The 25,893-nt window shown below is 43.2% G+C and overlaps 1 protein-coding gene and 1 long non-coding RNA gene across 5 annotated transcripts in view; one reads left to right on the forward strand and one right to left on the reverse strand.

Moving 5' to 3' along the window:
* The window catches only part of LOC128576572 (uncharacterized), a 38,625-nt gene extending 29,503 nt beyond the window's left edge, over positions 1–9,122 (reverse strand). The window contains exon 1 of the long non-coding RNA XR_008377432.1: positions 8,985–9,122. This is a non-coding gene — a long non-coding RNA (uncharacterized LOC128576572). The remainder of the gene's footprint in view (positions 1–8,984) is intronic.
* PPP3CC (protein phosphatase 3 catalytic subunit gamma) overlaps positions 9,016–25,893 on the forward strand; it is an 88,323-nt gene continuing 71,445 nt past the window's right edge. For 3 of the 4 annotated variants that reach the window (XM_053578817.1, XM_053578818.1, XM_053578820.1), the window contains exon 1: positions 9,016–10,248. In XM_053578817.1, coding sequence (XP_053434792.1) covers positions 9,633–10,248 — 616 coding nt within the window. In that variant the 5' untranslated portion in view covers positions 9,016–9,632. The remainder of the gene's footprint in view (positions 10,249–25,893) is intronic. The other variant, XM_053578819.1, reaches the window with a different exon arrangement.

A 25,893-nucleotide genomic window follows, 5' to 3' on the forward strand; every position in this document is an offset into this window, starting at 1 on the left:
TATTTTATTTTTTATTTATTTATTTATTTTGTAGAGACAGAGTTTCACTTTATGGCCCTGGGTAGAGTGCCATGGCCTCACACAGCTCACAGCAACCTCCAACTCCTGGGCTTAAGCGATTCTCTTGCCTCAGCCTCCCGAGCAGCTGGGACTACAGGCGCCCGCCACAACACCCGGCTATTTTTTGGTTGCAGTTCAGCCGGGGCCGGGTTTGAACCCGCCACTCTCGGTATATGGGGCCAGCGCCTTACCCACTGAGCCACAGGTGCCGCCCTAGGGTTTATTTTAAATGAAGGAAGGAAGTTAACAGACTGTTCTTCCTATGTGACAGTAATCTTTGACTCAACAGTGGCTGATTTTCTGAGATGGTAGCATGAGTTACAGTTAAGGATTAACCCCAAAGTGGTGTAACCCTGGCAATCATAAGCCAAGAAGTAGTTCTTTCTTCCACTAAGCTCTGGATGTTTTTTCTATGATTTATCTGTGGGTACCTTGTAGATCAGATCTTTGGCACTTTGAGGTTGCCTAAGAATAAACTGGGGGCGATAATCCGCATTGTTTCCACAAATACATACATGTGACATAGCCCTCAGGAAATTCCCTGTGGAGGCCCCTGACCCCAAATCTTTTGATGAAGTAATTATAAATGAAATGCTCTCAATATATCTTCCTGTATTTGGCTAACGTTTTAAATGCATCAAAGTCTAAGAATGACACCCAAGCCAGTTAATTGGAAGGTCCTTTGAAGAACATGATGTCAACCTTTGGGTTGTTTTTTGGTTTTTTTTGCAGTTTTTGGCTGGGGCTGGGTCTGAACCCACCACTTCCGGCTCACCCAAACCTTTGTGTTTTAAGAAAGAAAACAAATCAATAAAGAAAATGTTTTTCCTTAAATAATTATAGGTGCTACTAAGGAAGGAAAAAAAGTTTTTGTTCTTGAGTATTCTCCCAGAATAGGAATCTTCCAAGTGGACAGCAACCTCCAACTCCTGGGCTTAAGCGATTCTCTTGCCTCAGCCTCCTGAGTAGCTGGGACTACAGGCACCCGCCACAACGCCCAGCTATTTTTTGGTTGCAGTCCAGCCGGTGCCGGGTTTGAACCCGCCACCCTCTGTATATGGGGCCGGTGCCTTACCGACTGAGCCATAGGCACCGCCCTCCCCGTAACTTCTTAAGGTTACAAGCTCTTCTGAAGCTATTGTCTGGGTGTGTCCTATAGACATGACCCTTGAGAAGAAATACCTCATGCTGCCCAATTCATACATGTTAAGCATTGTAGTAATTATGCAAATAATGTAGGGTTTCTTTCCTCCTCATGAAAATGGAATAGATAGGACAGAGAGATAGAACTTAGCTTTCTCTTTCCTGAGAAAGGTGAGTTTTGGTTTTTAGTTTTTGTTTGTTTTTGTTTTTTTTGAGACAGGGAACAGGTTCTCTGTATCTTTGGCTGAGTGCAGTGGTGCAGTTATAGCTCACGACAGCCTCACTATGCACAGCTATTTTTAATTTTTTAAAAATATTTTCTTAGAGATGGGGGGCTCACTATGTTGCCCAGACTGGCCTTTTTTTTTTTTTTTTTTGGCCAGGGCTGGGTTTGAACCCACCACCTCCAGCATATGGGGCTGGTGCCCTACCCCTTTGAGCCACAGGCGCCACCCCCCCAGGCTTGCCTTAAACTCCTGACTTCAAGGCTGGGTGTGGTAGCTCATGCTTGTAATCTTAGCACTCTGGGAGGCTGTGGCAGGCAGATTGCTTGAGCTCAGGAGTTTGAGACCAGCCTGAGCAAGAGGGAGACCCTGTCTTTGCAGAAAAAAACTAGCCAGGCATGGTGGCAGATACCTGTCAGTAGTCCCAGGCTACTCAGGAGGCTGAAGCGAGAGGATCGCTTGAGCCCAAGAGTTTGAGGTCACTGTGAGCTGTGATGCCATGGCACTCTACCAAGGGGTGATAACATGAGACTGTCTCAAAAGAAAATAATAATTATATATACTCAAAACCTTAATTTCTTTGTTATTTCAACCCCTTGGTCAGTTTGCATAAGCCTTACTTTCTTTTTTTTTTAGACAGTTTCATTTTGTTGCCATCAGTAGAATGCTGTGGCATCACAGCAACCTCAAACTCTTGGGCTTAAGTGATTCTCTTGCCTCAGCCTCCCAAGTAGCTGGGACTACAGGCGCCTGCCACAACGCCCGGCTATTTTTTTGTTGCCGTTGTTTAGCTGGCCCGGGCCTAGCTCTAACCCACCAGGCTCGGTCCATGTGGCTGGCGCTGTAACCACTGTGCTACAGGCGCAGAGCCTTAAACCTTAATTTCATTTACAGTTGGGAGCAGGATGGGAATGGGAGGTAGAGGAGAAAGAAATGATCTCAGCGTGGCGCCTGTAGCTCAGTGGTTAGGGTGCTGGCCACATGATCCAGGGCTGGTGGGTTCGAACCCAGCCCAGGCCCATTAAACAACAATGACAACTACAACAAAAAAATAGCTGGGCATTGTGGTGGGCCTCTGTAGTCCCAGATACTTGGGAGGCTGAAGCAAGAGAAGCGCTTAAGCCCAAGAGTTTGAGGTTGCTGTGAGCTGTGATGCCACTGCACTCTACCAGTGGTGACATAGCGAGAGTCTGTAAGAAGCAAGAGAGGGAGGGAAGGAAGGAAGGAAAAGGGGAAGAGAAGGAAGGGAGCATAGGGGAAAGGGGAGGGAAGAGAGGGAAGAAAGAAAGGAAAGAGAAAGAAAGAAAAGAAAGAATCTCTTGCAGCCTTTGTACCCCAGGTTAAGAATTTCTGCTCCAGACAAGAGTAAGATGATATTCATTCACAAATTGTTGAGCTTCCTTTGGCAAGGATAGTATCACAGAGCAGTGAAAAGACAGACGGACAAAGGTCTTCCCTTTAAGGATTGAGGGCAAACAAACACAAAGGTTACAGACAAGTTAACACAAGGGAAGGAGGTTGAGAACGGGCAGACAGGTGAAGCTACTGCTATGGTAGTTAGGAAAGGGCTCTAGACAGAGGACATTTGAATTGAGCTACTGTTCTGCACATCTAGAAGTGTTGCAAGCAAAAAGGGCGGGCAAATGCAAGAGCTCTGGGGACAGAAATAAGCTGAGTCTTTTTGAGGGCAGTATGGGTAAACTGTAGTTATATATACAGATAAGCAAGGCCAGTCTGAAGTGTAGTAGGCATGGAAGAGGTCTGATCTGACCATGTTGGGAAAGGAAAAGTCATATGACGGTTTCAATCAGAGGAATGACAAATCAGTTTTATGCTCTAAATTTAGAAAGATATGCTGTATAGAAAAATGGACTGTAGGGGGAGTAAGTTGACAGGATACAGCCTGTGAGGAAATGGGTCCCTGTTCTAAAATTTTGGTCCAAGGGAGGGTGATTGGTGGGATTACACCTGCGGTGCACCTTACAAGGATACCATGTGAAACTTAGTAAATGTAGAATATAAATGTCTTAACACAATAACTAAGAAAATGCCAGGAAGGCTATGTTAACCAGTGTGATGAAAATGTGTCGAACGGTCTATAAAACCAGTGTATGGTGCCCCACGATCGCATTAATGTACACAGCTATGATTTAATAATAATAAAAAAAATTTTGGTCCAAGCGACTTGACTATGCCAGGGCTGTTTACCTATGGTGTCTTAGTTTTGGAATGCTCCAGCCCAGGTATGCCAGGGGTATTAAATTCTATTCTCCCAGACTGTACTACAACATCGTGTAGTGATTGCCATTTCTCTACTTTGTAATGATGAAAACACTAATAGGAAGTGATGGCAGCTTTGGGGATCCCAATTCTTATCATGGTTCTCATAAGGGTTTTCCCAGGAAGACCAAGGGCCAACATGTTATTAGGGGGTTGGGCGTGACCCAATAAATGGCCTGAATATTGACCTGTACATAAACATTTACCAGTTAGCAAATCTTTCATTAGCATTTATTACTTTCAAGTATCTAAAGTGGTTATTAATTTGATATCATGCTATTATAGGTAGGATGTTGCTATAGGCCATGTTTTTCTAATTACAAAAATATATTTTTGTCTAGACTTGGTGATTTGTTTTTAGATATCAAGATGGGAGAGTCATGCAAAGATGACTCAATTAAAACTAAGAAAGATATGAATAAAATATAGTATACAATGTCCATAAACTAATAAATGTGATACTAATAAATAATGTAGTGATTTTATATAAAAATAGTGATTATACACTATAAAATACCTTTTGTTCTGTGTGGCTATTTCAGAAAAATGCTCATTTTACTTTAGTTTTTAAAATTGTTTAAATCTTCTACAGTTCTCATGTCTGCATTTAACACATAAGTTTAATATTTAATGAATTCATATAAATAGAAACTGAATCCAGGTTGCTTTTACACAACAGTGGAAACAAGGATTCTCTGAGCTTTTTTGTTAAATTAAAGCTTTCATAATTATGTCTCAGAAGGGCTGGCCATTAATTAAGATTTATGAAGTGCTTAGAGAGTTTCATAAAGAAATATGCTAAATCTCATGAGCCTCGTAAGACAGCAACCTAGATTTGAAGAAATTAGGAGAAATGTCACTTATACATGAATATTGGTTTTTTCAAATATTTATGTCAAGTCTAAGCAATGAAAAAAAGTGAAAAGAAAGGGCTACCAAATTCAGCAATTGGATACCTGGCCAGGTGAATAGGTCTGCAAGGTGAATGAAATAAAGATCTCCAATTATTGCTGGGGACTGTTACTGTGATGACTCTAAAATCACCACCACACCACCAATGAACATAAATCTTTTTTTTTTTTTTAAGAGACAGAGTCTCACTTTATTGCCCTCGGTAGAGGGCTGTAGCATCGCAGCTCACAGCAACCTCCAACTCCTGGACTTACGCGATTCTCTTGCCTTAGCCTCCCGAGTAGCTGGGACTACAGGCACCTGCCACAACGTCCGGCTATTTTTGTTGTTGCAGTTTGGCCGGGGCCGGGTTTGAACCTGCCACTCTCGGTATATGGGGCTAGCACCCTACCCACTGAGCCACAGGCGCCACCCATAAATCTTATGCATTATAGAAAAAATTATTTGGGAAGGGCACGTAACTAGAGTTCTTTTTATATTTTAATTGAATGGCTCTCCATGTTCCTTTTCTTTTTTTTTTTTTTTAATTAAATCATAGCTGTGTACATTAATGCAACTATGGGGTACAATGTGCTGGTTTTATATACACTTTAAAATACTTTCATCAAACTGGTTAACATAGCCTTCACCACATTTTCTTAGTTATTGTGTTAAGACATTTATATTCTACACTTAGTAGATTTAACATGTACCCTTGTAAAATGCACCATAGATGAGGTCCCACCAATTACCCTCCCTCCACCCATCTTCCCCTTCCCCTCTCTCTCCTCTTTCCCCTTCATCTTGGGCTATAGTTGGGTTATAGCTTTCATATAGAAGTGTGGGTGTTGGGTGGCGCCTGTGGCTCAAAGGAGTAGGGTGCCGGCCCCATATACCGGAGGTGGCGGTTCAACGCCAGCCCCGGCCAGAAACTGAAAAAAAAAGAAGTGTGGGTGTTTATAAATTGGTTTCATAGTAGGGCTGAGTACATTGGATACTTTTTCTTCCATTCTTGAGATACTTTGCTAAGAAGAATATGTTCCAGCTCCATCCATGTAAACATAAAAGAGGTAAAGTCTCCATCTTTTTTTAAGGCTGCATAATATTCCATGGTGTACATATACCACAATTTATTGATCCATTCATGGGTGGATGGACACTTGGGCTTCTTCCATGACTTAGCAATTATGAATTGGGCTGCAATAAACATTCTGGTACAAATATCTTTGTTGCCAAGTGATTTTTGGTCTTCCTAGTAGAGGAACTGCAAGATCAAACGGCAGGTCTATTTTTAGATCACTAAGTGATCTCCAAACATCTTTCCAAAAGGAACGTATTAGTTTGCATTCCCACCAGCAGTGCAGAAATGTTCTCTTTTCTCCAATTTTTTTCTTTTTTGAGACAGAGTCTCACTCTGCTGCTCTGGGTAGAGTGCTGTGGTATCATCGAGTAGCTCACAGCAATGTCAAACTCTTGGACTCAAGTGATCCTCCCACTTCAGCCTCCTGAGTAGCTGGGACTACAGACACCCACAACACCTAGCTAATTTTTCTATTTTTAGTAGAAGCAAGGTCTTGTTCTTCCTTAGGCTGTTCGCAAACTCCTGAACCTGAGTGATCCTCCCACCTCAGCCTCCCAGAGTGCTAAGATCACAGGCATGAGCCACCCCACCTGGCCTGAAAATTATTGATTTTAGAGATGGGGTCTTGCTCTGTCATCTAAGCTAGCATTTAGTGGTACAATCACAGCTCACTGTAACCTTTAACTCCTGGGTTCAAGGGATTCTTCTGCCTCAGCCTCCTGAGTAGTTAGAACTCAGGCACATGCCCCCATACTCAGCTGATTTTTATATTTTCTTTTTTGGTAGAGAGGAGGCCTCTAGGTTGCCTATGCTGGTTTCAAATTCCTGGCCTCAAGTGATCCTTCCACCTTGGCCTCTCGAAGTGCTGCTATTACAGGCATGAGCCACCATGCCTGCTAAAAATTTATTTTCTTATCACACTACAAAAACATGGCTATTGTTCATGTTTTTTTCCTCATCAGATTACACTCAGCATGGACATAAACCATGTCAGTTTTGGTTCATTACTTTAACCCTAACACTGAGCACCGTGCCTGACACACCAAGTGCACTTGTTGGATGAATGAATATATTCCTGGAGTCTTTTTTTTTTTTAATAGAGATGGGGTCTCACTGTGTTACTCATGTTCCTCCTTGTCTCAGCCTCCTGATCAGCTGGCACTACAGGTATACAACATTATTCCCAGCTAACTTTTAAATTTTTTGTACATATAGGGTTTTGCTATGTTGCCCAGGTTGGTCTCAAACTCCACTGGTCTCAAATGATCTTCCTGTATCAGCCTTCCAATTAGATGGGATTATAGGCATAAACCACCATGTCAGGTTAGGAATTCACTGAGCTGGTTTTGATCTGATAATCCACCATATTCCAACCCCATGCATCTCTACAGCTTTGTCCAGCCTAGGATACCTCCCTTGCTCCTTGCTCTTCAAAGTCCATCCTTCCTTGGAGGGTCACAGTTCTCCAAATGGTTCCTTGTGGCCAGCCTGAAAGGTCTCAGTGAGGCCGCAGAGGGCCAGGAGCTGTGGAGGTGGGTTAAAGTCAGGCTGGGAAGGAGCTGATGGGCCAGGTGAACTTGATCCCAATGGCAGTGGGAGCCACTGAAAGGAGATGAGGAACAGAGACTGCAGCCAACTTTGTAGTAGAAGTTGACTCTGGAGTCAAGGTGGAGAGAGTGGATTGGGGGTGTCAAGACTAAAGATTCAAAGACCAGCAAAGAGGCTAACGTGGTAGAGGGTCAGCAGTCTTCACTCCCAGGCTTTACGCCCTGAGAATAGGTGATTCTCCATGGACCATGTGAGACAGACCTACATAGACCTATCCCATGCGCCCTGCTCGGGTCTATGTCTGGTCCAAACAACCTGAAGCCCTTTGAAACTTCTATTGGGAGGATGTGAAAGCAAGGCAAGGTAACAGGTGAAGGCTTTTGGTGGTCTCCGATTCTGTAGATCAAAGCTTTTCCAACCTGGAAGTGTCCCACTTAGGGCAATCCATGGATCTATTAATAACTCTCTTTTCCATAGCACAGAGACAGGAAGTGAGGGGAACTGCTAGGAAGAAACAGTGCTGGACATGAAGGCTGCTATCTCCTACTTCAACGAGCACATGTATCACCTGGTAATCTTGTCAGATTTGGGCCAGGCAAGATGGCTCACGCCTGTAATCCTAGCACTCTGGGAGGCCCAGGTGGGTGGATTGCCTGAGCTTACAAGTTCGAGACCAGCCTAAGCCAGAGCGAGACCTCATCTCTAAAAACAACTGGGTGTGTGGCAGGCGCCTATAGTCCCAGCTACTAGGGAGGCTGAGGTGAGAGGATTGCTGAAGCCCAAGAGTTTGAGGTTGCTGTGAGCTATGATGCCATGGCCCTCTACCCAGTATGACAGAGTGAGACTTTGTCTCAAAACAAAACAAAACAAAATTCTTGCTTGCTTTTTTTTTTTTAGAGACAGAGTCTCACTGTGTCACCCCCGGTAGAGTGCCCTAGCGTCACAGCTCACAGCAACCTCCAACTCCTGGGCTCAGGTGATTCTTGCCTCAGCCTCCCAAGTAGCTGGGACTACCGGCCCCAGCCACAATGCCCGGCTATTTTGTTGTTGCAGTTTGGCCGGCCCGGGCTTGAACGCGCCGCCCTCGGTATATGGGGCTGTCGCCCTACTCACTGAGCGGCAGGCGACGCCCAACTTGCTTGCTTTTTTTTTTTTTTAACAAATACAAATGAAGTGCTTACTATGTGCCAGGCATGGTTCTAAATGCTTTATAAATACTAACTCATTAAATATTCACTACAACCCCATACAGTAAATATGATTATCTCCATTTTACAGATAAGGAAACTGAGGCACAGAGATGTGAAGTAACTTGCCCAAAGTCAGGAAAGCTGCTGTGCCTGAGCCCTTTCCTAAGAAACACAAAGAATGTGGGTGTTGGGTCCCCAGGCATGAATACACTTGAATTTAAAGACTCTAGATGTGCTGTAGCTCAGATTTATCAGAGTGAATGTGAGCAACCTGCAGCCCTGTCACTTTGCAAACCCAGCTCTGCCTCTCAATCATACTCCCAGTGGTCCTCTAGTCTCTCTCTGCCGTATCTCCAGATACCTGGAAAACTCCTGAGTCTCCTAAATTTCTGAGAAGCCCACCAACTGTGAGCAAAGGCCTATGACTTCCAGCAACCGGCTGACACCCACAGCAGCAACAAGGGTTTAATGGTATTAGTTTCAGCTGCGGGCCTGGGTAAGTTCCTTCACCTCTTTGGGCCTTGGTTTCCTCTTTTGCAACATGGGGATGGTAATTATAGTCCTTACCTGTAGTAGATGCTGGGATGCTCCACCCAGATTCCGTTCACCACGCATGCGTACAAGAGTTGGTTGCTGACAGCTCATATTGCTGCCCCTTCTCCAGAGAATTGCCTTAGGTTGAATACCAGCTCCCTGCCAATGTCTAACTCTGCCTCAAGTGAGATTAATTTTAGGGTACAACTCATGCTCCAGAGCATGCTGTGAGAACAGAATGAACTACTCTTTACACAAAGTTCACTTTATTTTGATGTTTCAGGGTGGCTCCAACTTGACATCTAAATACTGTAGTCAGTCCACTTTCCCACCAGTATTAGTGAATAATCTGTCCCTCCACATTGGTTTGCAATGTTTTCTTAAACTTTCTGTTTATTTTTAGCTATCAGGTTTACATTCTTCAAGAAGGATTTTAGCATCTGACCTTTAGAGATTATCATTTGATAGGTGTAGAATTCTGGTTACTTCTTAAATGAAGAAGCGGATCGAATTTGTAAACGGCTCTCCGAGTTTTAATGTAGCAGACCTAGACGGGAGGAGGGTTCACGCCGCTGGGGAGGGTCTGGGAGGCCGCTCTCTGCGCGGTGGTCCCGGGCTGGGGGTGGCCAGAAGGGTCAGAACGCACACAGCCGCGGCGAGGTGGCCCGGCCAGGCCGCAAGATGGCCGCTACCTCGCCGGACCCTCCCGCGCAGGGCGCAGGGGCTGCTTTTAGGTGCTCCAGGCCTGGGCAGGGGCAGGCAGGAAAGGAGGCGCGGGGTGCGGAGAAGCGAGGAAGGGCTGTCGGAAGGAGGGAGTTCGAGGAGCGGAAAGAGGCGCGCGTGCGCGGAGGCCGCCAGCCGCCCGGGAGGGATAAGGCCGGAGCTGCCCACTGCCTGGGACTGGAGCGCGGCGCGCCTGAGCCGCGCGGCCGCTGGGAAGTTGTGAGAGCGGCGCGCGAGAGCGCGCGTGCGCGCACGAGGCCCCGGGCCGCGAGCGCCCCGGTCGCCTCCCTCCGCTGTGGTCGCGGTCGCTTGGGAGGCGGCGTTCCCCGCCGTAGCCGCTGGCTCCTCAGGAGGGAGCGGCCGGTGAGCCCGCATCCTGTCGGTGGAGTTGGAGGCCGACGGTCGCGGCCGCGTCCTTCTGGTGCTTGGGCAGCCCTGAAAAGCCGGGGCCGGGCGCGCTGGAGGAGAAGGCGGCGGCCGAGGCCGAGGCGCACGGCCGGCAGCCCTCTGCAGGCCGAGGGGACCATGTCCGGGAGGCGCTTCCAACTCTCCACTACCGAACGCGTCATCAAAGGTGCCAAGCGGGCCCGGCCTTCCTCCTCGACCAGCGGGAAACGGCCCTCGGCTAGGCGACGGCTCGGGGACGGAGGGAGGCCGGGGAGGGGGTGTCGGTGAGGGGAGAGCGGGTGTGTCCCAGGGGGGCAGAGCCCCGCGGGGACAGCGGCAATTTCTGTCCCGCCCTGCCAAAGCGTTGACTTCCAGGCGGGGTGGGGAGGGCCTGGATCCCCATCTCTTTTTTTTCTTTTAGGAAACAGTTCCTCTTTTCTAGGCTGTCCATCGAGGGAAGCCCCTTGGGCGTGGTCTGGGCAGTTCAGTAGACTGGTCCGAGTCCGATCTTTCTTGACATCCCCTCCCCGTCCTTCTTCAGCTTATATACCATGTACCTTTTGGCCCACTTTGTCCTAGCAGGTCACTGAGTATGGTGAAATAAATACAAATAAATCCTTATCTGATGTTTAAAAGGAGTTTACGTACTTCATGACATAATGGTAGCCTTTTATTTTCCCTTTGGCTCTCAGACACTTGGAGAATAATGTTCTCTTATTCAGATGTTTACCTGTATTAGGTTTTTGTTGTTCTTATTACAGCACAACAAACTAACGTGCTCCTTTCTAAATCTTGCAAGTTTAGTTGTTTCTGCCCTTAAACTAATAAGACCGGTTAAACATAACCACTAATTTATGTGCTGTTTTTGTTCAGCCATGAGGCTTAAGCACACCCTTTCTTTCTATTAACGATCAGCTTGAAAGCACTATTTCAGAAGAGAATATACTTAGGCTGGCTGTGTTTGTGGTCTCTGGATGAAGGAGTTAGCATTAGCATGGGGAAAGCTACTGAATACTTTTCTTTTTTCATTTTTGCAGTAGGAAAAAGGCAACTAGATTGGTGTCAAGAACACACGTTTTTTTAAAGGTGAAAAGCCTATTTGCATGGTCAGGGAGGGGAAAGAAATTAAGTATATAACTTTGTTTTTTTCCTCCTTAAAAACAGTATCATAAATGTCAATTATCTGTACTGTATAATATTTAGTAAATATAATGGGATTTTTGAGATTTAGCTACTAAGCATTTGTGTGGTATCATTAACGATGTAAGTGAATTGTTCACATAACCAACATCCCTTTAACAGCTAAATTATTTTGAGTATTTGAATGTAAATCTTCAGAGAATACAATCTCTAAGGGGAGTATATAACCCTCTCTTATGATTCAGAATATGCTAAACATAACGTCTTTGGATGAATCAAGGTCACCATTATGTACATTAATTTCTGTATTGTGCTGTTAATATGGCCGGTGCCTTTCCCTGTATAGGGTGTTGGCAGTTTCCTCTTGTACTAAAATAATTCCTCACTGCTATACCATTTTAGCGTTTTGTCTGTTATTAGGTTCTCTCTCCAGTACTGTTGTGTGTCAGAATATGCCCTTACTGCCTTCTAATCTGCCACTTCTAAGCTGAAGTAGGCAGGGAAACCAGATAAACCAGAACTGTGTGTCAAGTCAGAATAAATAGGATCTTAGTGAGGCTTAGGCTTCAGTACTTCAGAATCTGATCACCATTGTACCATGAAATTTCCACCATAACATGCCATAAGATCTCAAGGAAAATTTTATACATAAATATAATGGAATTCAATTTATATCCCCTAAATCTGTTAAAAAACAGATATAAGGGAAAGATTTCAGTGCCCTTAAATATAAAAGGAAATATAGCAAATAAAATACTTATAGTAAAGTAAAATAAAACACGGTTAAAATGCAGCTGCTGGTTTATTGCTAGGCATGCTTATAGTTAAGTGAACACCACCCCTCATAGTCTACATGATATAAATTTGGTCTTTAGCAGTTTTACACATCACTGCATGTTGTATACTTCTAAGACTACTCTAGAATAAAATAAATGAAATATGAATGATTTGGGGCTCTTATATTGTGTGGAGGTGTGGATTTATCTCATACTTTAAAAAAATTTAATGTAAGAACAAGCTTGACTGCAGTAATTTTAGCTTCTTGGTGACTTATGTTGCCCCCCCACCCCCCCGCAAGGATTTTCTAGGGTTGGAAATAGAAAATAAAGTGTCACTGTATATAGAGCTAAGGTCCATTGTATTGAGTACTAAATCTAGTCTGATGCTATTTTGTCTGCATTTATTCACAGCTTGAAAGCTTTTTTAGAGGTGATACCACACCCCAGTTATTTTTGGTTCTGTCATTTCCTGTTAACTTTAAAGTCTACCTAATTGTTTTGTTTGAGCAAGTCTTGGAAGAGTAGGTAGGTAGGAGTGATTTGTGTCCTTTCAACAGCAACTTTCCTAGAGGGGTAGTCAGAAAACTTAGATTTTGACTCCTGCCTTTGGAGCTTATTTGTGACCTTGGCTTTTTTTTTATCCTTGTCTTTTTAAACTTTTTTTTTTTTTTTTTGCTTTAATAATCTCATCTTTAAAACAGAGTTAAGGGGCGGCGCCTGTGGCTCAGTGAGTAGGGCGCCAGCCCCATATGCCGAGGGTGGCGGGTTCAAACCCAGCCCCGGCCAAACTGCAACCAAAAAATAGCCGGGCGTTGTGGCGGGCGCCTGTAGTCCCAGCTGCTCGGGAGGCTGAGGCAAGAGAATCGCGTAAGCCCAAGAGTTAGAGGTTGCTGTGAGCCGTGTGACGCCACGGCACTCTACCCCAGGGCGGTACAGTGAGACTCTGTCTCTACAAAAAAAAAAAAAAAAAAAAACAGAGTTAAGAGTACTTTTCCTGTCAAGCTTGGGTTGTGGGAATGACATAAGAGATGTGGGGCGGCGCCTGTGGCTCAAGGAGTAGGGTGCTGGTCCCATATGCCGGAGGTGGCGGGTTCAAACCCATCCCCGGCAAAAAAAAAACAAAACACACACACACACACACACACAGATGTGAAAAGCTTTAGATAAGGTAGTAGTATGAAACATGACTAGTTTGATAATAGATGGGTTATTACGTAAGTGGTTAGTAGAAAAATCATTAACATTGGGGCATGTCAGAATTAGAAAGTATGTATATGAAATTATAACATAAATTTAGGAAGCCATTCCTAGTTAAGAAAATATCTGCTGGGCGGTGCCTGTGGCTCAGTCGGTAAGGCGCCGGCTCCATATACCGAGGGTGACGGGTTCAAACCCAGCCCCGGCCAAACTGCAACCAAAAAATAGCCGGGCGTTGTGGCGGGCGCCTGTAGTCCCAGCTACTCAGGAGGCTGAGGCAAGAGAATTGCTTAAGCCCAGGAGTTGGAGGTTGCTGTGAGCTGTGTGAGGTCACGGCACTCTACCGAGGGCCATAAAGTGAGACTCTGTCTCTACAAAAAAAAAAAAAGAAAATATCTGCTCTATGATATAAAGGTTATCTGGATAGATTCCTATCGGTAACAATATGAAGAGACTAGCACAGTTTTGCCTGGTACTTCCTGGCAGCTGGCTTCTGTAGCAGTTGAAGGTGTTTATTTTATATGTAAGAATTCTTATGATTTTATTCATTCATTAAATATTTATTGAGTGCCATCTGCAATATAACCAAACAGGTGCTCATTTTTCTGTGCTTTAAAAGCAACATTTTTTGTAAGTCCATATACACGGAGGCATCATTAATGGGATCTGGAATAGAGAACTAGAAATTCAAATGATTGAATTGTGGAATTCTTTTAGCTTAATGTATTTTTTTCAGTTTCTGAGTTTCTTTTCCTATTTGATGGATTATTTTTTTCTTTGACAATTTTGTTTTTTTGAGACAAAGTCTCGCTATGTATGTTGCTCTGGGTAGAGTGCTGTGGCGTCACAACTCACGGCAACCTACAAGGCTCAAGTGATCCTCCTGTCTCAGCCTCCTGAGTAACTGGAACTACAGGTGCCCACCATAACGCCTGCTTAGTTTTTAGAGACAGGTCTCTAACTCCTGACCTCCAGCAATCCACCCTCATCTTGGCCTGTCAGAGTGCTAGGATTATAGGCTTGAGCCACTAGTCCAGCCCTACTTTGACAATTTTTTATATAAAGCAGTTTATTTCTCTGGACTGAGTCATTTCAGAAGCAATAAGCTCAGTTCTTTTTTTTGTAAAGATGGGTTTTGTTATGTTGGTCAGGCTGCCTGAGGTGGCCTGGCCTCTAGTGATCTTCCCACCTCAGCCAATTTTTTTTCCAAAGCAAAGACTTCATTATTTCTTCCCCCCAGAAACAATTGCCTTTAATACTATTGTGTATTTCCATTTGTTGGTATATTTTGAATTCAAAAGTAAATGGGTCACAAATTTTAAAGTTTTGTTATATAAATATTTCCTGCTATTTTAACTTAAATATTATAATTATACCTAAATAGTTCCATGATCATTTCAATCAGCATGAAAATGTTTTGAAAGAGCTTATGTTTAATGTGTTTTCAATGGAGCACATGGTTATAATACATGATACCAATACAGAAAAAACATTTTCAAGTATAAATTTTCAGTGTGGATAGGTTTTAAAGTAAGTATCTGCTAGATTTGTCAATAGTATTGCTTAATTTATGCTTAGCTTACCATTGTAATTAACAAACTGCCAAACTTTAGAAACATTTGAAATTGATGCTATTTGAGATCATGCCTCTGAGTGGAAGTCTCAAACCTTGGAAAGGAAGTCTTTTTTTTTTTTTTTGAGACAGAGTCTCATTATGTCACCCACCTTAGAGTGCTGTGGCATCACAACTTACAGCAACCGCAAACTCTTGGGATTAAGCAATTCTCTTACCTCAGCCTCCCAAGTAACTGTGACTATAGGTGCCCACCACAACACCCGGCTATTTTTTTGTCGTTGTTGCAGTTGTTTAGTTGGCTGGGGCTGAGTTCAAACCCACCACCTTCGGTGTATGTGGCTGGCTCCGTAACCACTGTGCTGTGTGCGCTAAGCCATGGAAAGGAAGTCTTAATTTAAATAATTCTTTCTTTGAGCAGGGGGGGCTTTTTTTTTTCCAACCTATATGTTATTGGTTGTGATCAAAACTTTATATCAGATATTTGATGATAAAACTTTCTTTCTTAACGTACTAATCACACTTTACTAGTAAAGTGAAAAAAAATTCGTGGGATCCTTTGAGAGAAAAATGCTAAGGGCTCATTACTTAAAGTAAGTTAAAGATTTAATTAAAAACCTTTCCCTAAGCAGTACTTAGAATATCTTTCCACCAAGGTGACATTTTCAGAAAAAAAGCTAATTTTTACACATATATCTAGGAGAGATGAAATTATCCAGCTAATTCTGGCATTTATAGTCATTTTGGAGTTTTGCCAATACTTAGTTGCAAAATAACTGATGAAAATAAAGGGGTGTCTTATTTCTCTGTATTCAGTTTTGTTTTATTGGCAAACTGAATTATCCTGAAACCTTTTAGTTTTTTGTTTATTCTTGAAAGAGGGTATAACTTGGTAACCAGGATCTTTAAATTCTATGACAAAAAGATATGCTGGCCAAGGCAATGTGTATCTTTGATCGTGGTTGATAGATTGATTTTTTTTTTGAGACAAAGTCTCACTTTGTTACCCTTGATAGGGTGTCATGACATCACAGCTCACAGCAACCTCAGACTCGGGCTTAAGTGATTCTCTTGCCTCAGCCTCCCAGGTAGCTGGGACTACAGAGGCCCACCGCAACCCCTGACTATTTTTAGAGACGAGCTCAGTTTGGTATCGAACTTGTGAGCTCAGGCAATCCACCCACCTTGGCCTCCCAGAGTGCTCAGATTGCGAGCATGAGCCACCATGTTCTTCAAAATACATGTACAAAGTTGGGGAGAAGAAAAAAGTACAATTAAGAAATGCCTCGGCTCAGCTCATGTGGCTCAAGTGGCTAAGGCGCCAGCCACATACACCTGAGCTGGCGGGTTTGAATCCAGCCCGGGCCCACCAAACAACAATGACAGCTGCAACCAAAAAAAAAAAAAATAGCCGGGCATCGTGTCCCAGCTACTTGGGAGGCGGAGGCAGGAGAATCACTTGAGCCCAGGAGTTGGAGGTTGCTGTGAGCTGTGATGCTACAGCACTCTACCCAGGGCGACAGTTTGAGGCTCTGTCTCAAAAAAAAAAAAAAAGGAGAAAATGAGGTTTAAGTGTATGGTAGCTGATATGAACAGGTGGCAACCTGTTTAGTAGAAAAAGAAGTTGTTTCAGCTACGTGATGGGGCTTGGAAAAATATACAAAAATAAGGATGGAGAAACAAAGTGCACCTGGCTAAGGGCTAGAGGTAAGATGGGTGAACTAGAACTGTTACAGCACTTGTTCTCAACCTTCCTAGTGTCGTGACCCTTTAATACAGTTCCTCATGTTGTGGTGACCCCCAACCATAAAATTATTTTCATTGCTACTTCATAACTAATTTTGCTACTGTTATGAATCATAATGTAAATATCTTAGGTGACCCCTGTGAAAGGATCATTTGACCCCCAAAGGGGTCGCGACCCACAGGTTGAGAACCGCTGTGTTAGAGAATTGAAAGAAGTAAAATCGGGGGCAGCGCCTGTGGCTCAGTCGGTAGGGCGCCGGCCCCATATACCGAGGGTGGCGGGTTCGAACCCGGCCCCCGCCAAACTGCAACCAAAAAATAGCCGGGCATTGTGGTGGGTGCCTGTAGTCCCAGCTACTTGGGAGGCTGAGGCAAGAGAATTGCTTAAGCCCAGGAGTTGGAGGTTGCTGTGAGCTGTGTGAGGCCACGGCACTCTACCGAGGGCCATAAAGTGAGACTCTGTCTCTACAAAAAAAAAAAAAAAAAAAAGAAGTAAAATGGGTCAGGTGTGCTGGCTTGTGCCTGTAATTCTAGCATTCTGGGAGGCCAAGGCAGGTGGATTGCCTGAGCTCATGAGTTGGAGACCAGCATGAGCAAGAGGGAGACTCTGTCTCTACTGAAAATAGAAAAATCTAGCCAGGCATTGTGGCTGGTGCCTGTAGTCCCAGCTGCTGGGGAGGCTGAGGCAAGAGGATTGCTTGAGCCCAAGAGTTTGAGGTTACTGTGAACTATGTATGATGCCACAGCATTCTACCGAGGGCGACAGAGTGAGACTCTGTCTCAAAAAAAAAAGATAAACCAAAGAGGAGGAGTGGTGATAGTTGAAAACTTCTGGGGCAGTTGACAGTGATTCCATTAAGGGGACAGCAAGAGTATTTTGATAGCCATGTGTTAAACAAACAAAATGAATAGGCTTATAAACCTAATCTAAAATTATTGAAAATTCAAGCATTACACAAATAGCTGATGTGGAAAGTGAAACAGCAGCCATGGTTTTATTTTACTGGAGAGATGGAAGTGAAAAAAAATGTCAATAGAGGGGTAAAATAAACATGAAAGGCACTAATGAGTAGAAGAGAAAGAGGAGATTTTCTAAGTATATTTACCATGCATGTTAATTGCATCACTGACCCATTTAGTCACTGGCTCAGACAAGTCAGGCAAGGCTTTTCTTATTTCTTACACTGCACATCCAATCCCACTAGACTGAGTGCTATGGACTTTTGGTTTCTACATAACCTTCTGCTTCATCCTTTTCTCTCACCTCTTGCTTATATGATTGCAGTGGTCTCTTGCCAGGGCCATGTAATCTACTCTCCATGCTGCTATCATATATATGTATAATGAAAAGGGTCATTCTTGCACTTGAAATCTTTCATGAGCATTTCCTGCCTGTGGAGTCTGCCTGTGAGATAAACTCTGACTTACTTGATGAGCATAACCCCTGCATAAAAATCTTTTCTAACGTCTTGTTCCACTTCCTTCTCATTTCATAGCTCCATCCCCAAACTGCTTTACTACTAAAATTGAGTATTCTTTTTTTTTTACAGTTTTTGGCCGGGGCCAGGTTTGAACCCGCCACCTCTGGTATATGGGTGTGGGGCTGGCACCCTACTCCTTTGAGCCACAGGCCCTGCCCTAAAATTCAGTATTTTTTTTTTTCTTGTAGAGACAGAGTTTCACTTTATTGCCCTCGGTAGAGTGCTGTGGCGTCACACAGCTCACAGCAACCTCCAACTCCTGGGCCTAGGCGATTCTCCTGCCTCAGCCTCCAGATAAGCTGGGACTACAGGCACCCGCCACAACGCCCGGCTTTTTTTTTGTTGTTGTTGTTGCAGTTTGGCTGGGGCCGGGTTTGAACCCGCCACCCTCAGTATATGGGGCCAGCGCCCTGCTCACTGAGCCACAGGCGCCGCCCAAAATTGAGTATTCTTAATCCAAAATCTGAAATGCTCCCAAGTCTGAAGCTTTTTGACTGCCAACATGATGCCACAGTGGAAAATTCTACACCTGACTTCATGTGGTTAGTCGTAGTGAAAATGCTGGTGCACACCACACAGTTTATTATGTCCCTAAGAGAAAGACCCTCCAAACCCCCTTCGCCTGCAATATGTCTTTTCCACACACAGTGTGATGGTGATGTCAAACAATCACACATTGTCCACATTGGTGGCTGAGATAGTGACACTTTTGCTTTCTGATGGCGCAATGTATATAAACTTTGTTTCATATACAAGATTATTCAAAATATTGTATAAAATTACCTTCAGGGGTGGTGCCCGTAGCTCATTGGGTAAGGCACTGGCCACATACACCGAGGCTGTCAGGTTCGAACCCGGTCCTGGCCAGCTTAAAAGCAGCAATAATAACTGCAACCAAAGAATAGTCGGATGTTGTGGTGGGCGCCTGTAGTCCCAGCTACTTGGGATGCTGAGGCAAGAGAATCACTTAAGCCCAAGAGTTTGCGGTTGCTGTGGACTGTGATGCCACAGCCCTCTACTAAGGGTGACAAAAATTTTTATTTTTTGTCTCAAAAAATAAAAATTACCTTCAGGATATGTGTATAGGGTATGTGTGAAGTATAAGTGAATTTTGTGTTTAGACTTGGGTCCAGTTTCCAAGATATGTCATTCAAATACTCCAAAATCTGAAATGCTTTTGGTTCCAAGCGCTTCTGATAACAACCTATAACTTGTAGTCCCTAGAATGTTTTATTTATTAGAGACAGGTTCTCGCTCTGTCTCCTAAGCTGGAGTATAATGAAGCAATTTAGCTCACTATAACCCTGAACTTGTGGACTCAAGCTATCCTCCCACCCCAGCCTCCTGGGTATCTCGAGCTACAGGTACACACTGCCATGCCCAGCTAATTTTTAAATTTTTTGTAGAGACAGGATCTTGTTACGTTGCCAGGGCTAATGTGCAGAGACCATTCACAGATGTGCTTATAGCCTGCAATAGCCTTAAATTCCCAGGCTTAAGCAATCCTGCCTTCGCCTCCCAAGTATCTGGGACTACAAGTGTACACCCCTGTACCCAGCTCAATTTCTGTCTTTTAGTAACTGCATGACCTTGGACAAATCACTTAACCATATTTTATCTCAGTTTCTCTATCTGTAGAAAAGGGATAATAAAACCTAGTTTGCAGAATAATTATGAGAATTAAAGAAACTCAACGTGTGATAATAGGCACATAGTAAGTGCTCTTTGATGTTAGCCATTGTCTTTATTGTAATCGCTAGAGTTAGATAATGCCTCCTATGACCCCATAAACAATGTCATTGCTTTGCAAATTTCTTTAAATGGTTTCATGCCCTTTATTCACATTCAGCTGCTCTCTTTAAGGGCAAGAACTGTGTATTCTTAATGCTGAATGTAGTGCCAAGCACATGGTTAGGTGTTTAGTAAGTATTTGAGTATGTGCAAGCATAAGAAACTTATTTTGTGGACAACATAATAGGAAAGAGCATAGGCTCGGCTCTGTTAATTATCCAACTGTGTGACCGTTGCCATTTATTTTCCTTGCCACAAGTTTAAAATGGGAGATAGGGCTGGGCTCACTGGGCTCACCTGTAATCCCAGTACTTTGAGAAGCTGAGTTGGGAGGATCACTTGAGACTAGGAGTTCAAGACCAGCCTGGGCAATGCAGTGGGACACTGTCTTTACAAAAAAAAAATAATAAAAGCCAGATGTGTGGTGGTGCATGCCTGTAATCCTAGCTACTTAGGAGGCTGAGGTGGGAGCCCAGGACTTCAAGGTTACAGTGAGCTACAGTTACGCCGTTGCACTCCAGCCAGGGTGACAGAGTGAGTCCCTCATTCTTTGAAAAATGAAGATTGCTGGCTGGGCGCAGTGGTTCATGCCTGTAATCCTAGCACTCTAGGAGGCCTAGGCTGTAGATTGCTTGAGCTCAGGAGTTGGAGACCAGCCTGAGCAAGAGCAAGACCTGTCTATACTAAAAATAGAAAAATTAGCCCAGCAGGGCGGCGCCTGTGACACAGTCGGTAAGGCGCCGGCCCCATATACAAGGGTGGTGGGTTCAATCCCAGCCCTGGCTGAACTGCAACCAAAAAATAGCTGGGCGTTGTGGCGGGCGCCTGTAGTCCCAGCTACTCGGGAGGCTGAGGCAAGAGAATCGCTTAAGCCCAGGAGTTGGAGGTTGCTGTGAGCTGTGTGATACCATGGCACTCTACCGAGGGCCATAAAGTGAGACTCTGTCTCTACAAAAAAAAAAAAGAAAAATTAGCCCAGCAATGTAGCAGGTGTCTATAGTCTCAGCTACTGGGGAAGCTGAGGCAAGAGGACCTCTTGAGCCCAAGAGTTTGAGGTTGCTGTGAGCTGTGATGCTACAGCACTCTACTGAGAGCAACAAAGTGGGAATTTGAAGATTGCTTTTTTGTAGTTTTTGGCCCGGGCTGGGTTTGAACCGACATGTGGAGCCAGCGTCCTACCCCTTTGAGCCATAGGCGCTGCCCCGAAGATTGTTTTTCATATTGTATTTAAAGTGCTTGGCCTGGTACTCACAGTGGGTTTTTTACATGTAATAAATGTAATTTTTAACATGTAATAAATGTTAGCTATTATTTATTAAATAAGTTAATCTTGGTGAGATTTGACAACAGCTGTTTTACTTTAAGTGACACAAGAAATGAAGATTTAAGGTGACGCCCTTAGCTCGGTGGGTAGGGCGCTGGCCACATAAATCCGAGGCTGGCGGGTTAGAACCTGGCTAGGGCCAGCTAAAAAACAACAATGACAACTGTAAAAAAAGAAAGAAAAAGGAAAGAAATGATGATTTAGGAGTATGATGTGTTACTTAACAATGGGGAGTTATAAGAAATGTATCTTAGGTGATTTCATCGTGTGAATGTCATGGAGTACATAGTTGTCCCTCCTTATACATGGGGATTTGGTTCTGGGACCACCACATATACTGAAATCTGCACATGCTCAAGTCCTGAAGTAAGTCTTGCTGACTTCGTATTTGAAAAGTTGGTCCTCTGTGCATCCTGAGGAATGGTTGCTTAATGGTTTCTCTTCCTGAGTTTGGTTGGAAAAAAAATCTGTTGTGAGCTATGATGCTATGATGCCAGGGCACTCTACCAAGGGCGACAAAGTGAGACTCTGTCTCCAAAAAAAAAAACACAAAACTATGTATAAGTTGACCCCCACTCAGTTTAAACCACTTTGTTCAAGGGTCAGCTGTACTTACACAGACCTGGATGGTGTAGCCTACTACACACCTCAAATATATGTTATAGTCTCTTATTCCTAGGCTACAAACCTGTACACATGTTACTGTACTGAATACTGTAAGCCATTGTAACACAGTGGTAAGTATTTAGACATCTAAATGTAGAAAAAATACGGTATAGAAGGGCCCTTACCATGAATGGGGCTTTTTTTTTTTTTTTTTTAACTTGAGGCAGAGTCTTTCTTTGTTGCCCTCGGTAGAGTGCCATGGCATCATACCTCACAGCAACCTCAAACTCTTGGGCTTGAGTGATTCTCTTGCCTCGGCCTCCAAAGTAGCTGGGACTACAGGCGCCTGCCACAACTGCCTGGCTATTTTTAGAGATGGGGTCTTGCTCTTGTTCTGGCTGTGAATTCAGGCAATCCACCCAGCTTGGCCTCCCAGAGTGCTAGGATTACAGGCGTGAGCCACTGCGCCTAGCCCTCATAAATAGGGCTTTTGAGATTGGAAGTTGCTCTGGATGAGTCAACAAGTGAGTGGTGAGTGCATGTGAAGGCCTAGGACAGTACTGGACACTATTGTAGATTTTCTAAACACTGGGCACTTAGGCTACATTAAATTTATAAAAAGTTTTTTTCCTTCCTCAATAATAAATTATCCTTAGCTTAATGTAACTTATTTACTTTATAAACTTTTTAAGTTTTTTAAACTTTTTTTACTCATTGGCAAGAACAGCTTAAACACAGTACATTGTACAGCTTTATAATACATTGTACAGCTATACAATTTTTCTCTTTAGCTTGATTTTGTAAGCTTTTTTCTATTTTAAAAATGTTTTAGGGCGGCGCCTGTGGCTCAAGGAGGAGGGCGCCCGCCCCATATGCCGGAGGTGGTGGGTTCAAACCCAGCCCCGGCCAAAAAAAAAAATGTTTTAATTTTTTTTAATTTTTAAATGTTTTCGGTATAATGAAAATGAAGACAAAAATACACCTATTAGACCAAGCCTACACAGGGCCAGGATCATCAATGTCATTGTCTTCCTCCTCCATTCTTGTTCCCCTGGAAGGTCTTCCGGGGCAGTAACAAGCTGTGTTCTCTTAGGATAACAGTGCCTTCTTCTGGAATACCTCTTTCCTCAGTCTCCCAGAGTGCTAGGATACTAGTTTTGAGCCACCATGCCCAGCCAAGCTTTGTGGAAGTTCAAAAATAAAATACAGTGGTTTTAATGAATATCTGAAGTAATAAAGGTAATTGGCAGGTTTATCTATGGAAGCAAATTGGTTATTTTTGACTATTTTGAACTCATTTTTTTTTTAATATTTTGAACTCTTATGAAAAACATATAAGGTCACTATAGGAGTTATTACTTCTGTTGACCATCACTGGTGGTAGTTATTACTTAGTTTGTTGTAGGATGGCCAGTTCTTAGCAAATACATTGAAGGTCACTTCTGTGACTATCAAAGAATAGAAGGAATGATCTGCAAGATCTTGATCAAACCACTGAAGTATACTTTTTCTAATAAGTTATGAAAGGATCTAAAAGACACACGACTTCTAGTAATAATTTTTTTATTTTTTGAGACAGAGTCTCACTATGTTGCCCTTGGTATAGTGCCATGGCATCACAGCTCACAGAAACCTCAAACTCTTGGGCCAAAGCAATTCTCTTGTTTCAGCCTCCCAAGTACTGGGACTACAGGTGCCCACCACAATGCCTGGCTATTTTTCATTGCAGATGTCATTGTTGTTTAGCTGGCCTGGGCCGGGTTCGAACCCACCACTTCGGTGTATGTGGCTAGTGCCGTAACCAGTGTGCTATAGGCGCCGAGCCCAATAATAATATTTTATATAACCTCTTCAGTGTTGTTTAACTGGTCTTTGACTGGAAAGGCAGGTGAGTAGATTAAGAAATGATTCTGTAAAAGTAGGGCAGGCTTGCTGGCTTAAAATAGGAATGAAAGCGGGGCTATTTGTAGGGAACAGAGATAGCTATTTAGGTAAATCCTAATGTCCCACAAGGGTAAGACTACATAGTAACCTAAAAATAATAGTTTATAGGCCAATAACTTTTAAGGTTTAGGTTTCATACTTAATAGAGGTTATCTCCAGTGTGGTCTTTTCTCATTTATGCACATCTTCATCAGATTTTACTTGCATTTACCTGTTTTTCAGATGTTTATGTAATGGATATATATTGTAGCAGTGTACTGAATCAAATTTGACTGTGAAAAGGCTGGAGAATTTCTTCAGTGTACTTTAGAAACTTAGTTTTTCAAAATTTATTCAATTTTATTTTGGTAATTATAGGTCACAGGATGTTATAAAGAAAGGAAGTCCTGTACACCTCTCCCCTAAACTCCTTCCCCCTCTTTGCCACAGTGTTAGCATCTCACACCACACAGTACTATGCCAAAACCACGAAATCGAGGTTGGCATAGTCCACAGAGCTTGTTCCAATTTTACTCAGTTATGGGTGCATTAAATTTTTTTTTTTTTTTAGTATTGTTAACCTTTTTTATTTTGCCATTCTTTTGAGTGTGAATAGTGGTGGTTTAATTTATCTTTTATTGTGCTAAAAAACATACAACATAAAATTTACCATCTTAATTGTTTTTAAATGTACAGTTCAGTTGTGTTAAGTATATTCATCTTGTTGTGAAAAGGATCTCCAGAACTTTTTTATTAAACAAAACTGAAACTCTGTACCTATTAAACAATTCTCTTTCCTCAATCCCTCTTCCCCTAGCCCCTAGTAACCACTGTGTTACTGTTTCTGTGAATTTGACTTTAGACGCCTCAGATAAGTGGAACTGTACAGTATCTGCCTTTTAAAAATACTTATTTTTTAGGGACAGAGTCTTGTTCTGTCACCCAGGCCAGAGTGCAATGGTGTGATCACAGCTCACTGAAGCCTCAAACTTCTGGGCTCAAGTGATCCTCCTCTGTCAGTCTTCTGAATAGCTGGGACTACAAGTGTGTCACTGTGCCTGGCTAATCTTTTTACTTTTTGTAGATGGGCGTTGGGTGCTCATGCGTGTCACACTCTGTTGCTGAGGCTGGTCTCAAATTCCTGGCCTCAAGTACTCTTTCTGCTTCAGCTTCCCAAAGTTCTGGGATTATAGGATGAGCCACTACACCTAGCCCCAAATGTCCTCAAAGTTCATCCATGTCGTAGTATGTGAAAGCATTTTCTTCTTTTATAAAGCTGAATAGTATTCCACTGTATGAATGCATCACATTTTGTTTAACCATTCTTCTGTCAATGGGCATTTGGGTTGCTTCCACCTCTTGGCTTTGTGAATAGTACTGCTATGAACATGGATGTGCAAATACCTCTTCAAGATCCTACTTCCAGTTTGGGGGGTATAAATGGGACTGTCATATCATAGTTCTGTTTTTAACTTTTTGAGAAACCAACATACTCTTTTCCATAGTGATTACATCATTTTACAATCCCACCAGCAGCATGCAAGAGTTCCAGTTTCAAAGTGTTGTGTTTTTATCTTGCATTTGTTTGACGACTAATGACGTTGAGTGCTTGTTCACATTTCTTGTTCATTTAGATCTCCATTTTTATGAGGTATCTGCTCTGGTCTTTTGTCAGTTTTCCTAATAGCTTGTCTGGATAGTTCTTTAAACATTCTGGGTATGAGCTCTTTATTGGTGATATTTGTTCCTGACTTGGGAACACCAGGCTTTCCATTGGCCATGGGGGGAGGGCCCAGAAGGCTGGGTGGTCGGACGGGACTCCCATCCTCCTCATTTACAGTCTCTTCCCTCTCCAGTAAAGGGGGCTGCTGCCGTGGCGGTAAGTAGTGCTGATTCTGCTTCTTTTGTTTGGGCGTCTGGCTGCGGCAATGGCTGCAGGAGGAATTGGAGCTATCCGTGCATTCTTATGTATGTGTGCGGTTTCACATGATAGTCTTGTGTAATTACCAGCACAGTCACAAGCAAGATCCTCCACAGTATCGTCACAAGACTTCTCGTATGTTACTTTCACTTTATAGCCTCACCATTCTCCTTCCCCTACCAGAAACTCTTTTTAGTTCTCAATTGGAGGCATTGTGAAATAATTTTTATTACAATACAAGTAATTTAACAGCAACTGGCACTTTGTTAAAAACTAGGTTTGGGAGCACAAAAAGCCTATATGTAGGCTTTGGATAATTCTCAATTCTGGTTATCAACTAGGAAAAAAATA

This window comes from Nycticebus coucang, chromosome 24 (assembly GCF_027406575.1).
Source record: "Nycticebus coucang isolate mNycCou1 chromosome 24, mNycCou1.pri, whole genome shotgun sequence".
Taxonomy (NCBI): domain Eukaryota; kingdom Metazoa; phylum Chordata; class Mammalia; order Primates; family Lorisidae; genus Nycticebus; species Nycticebus coucang.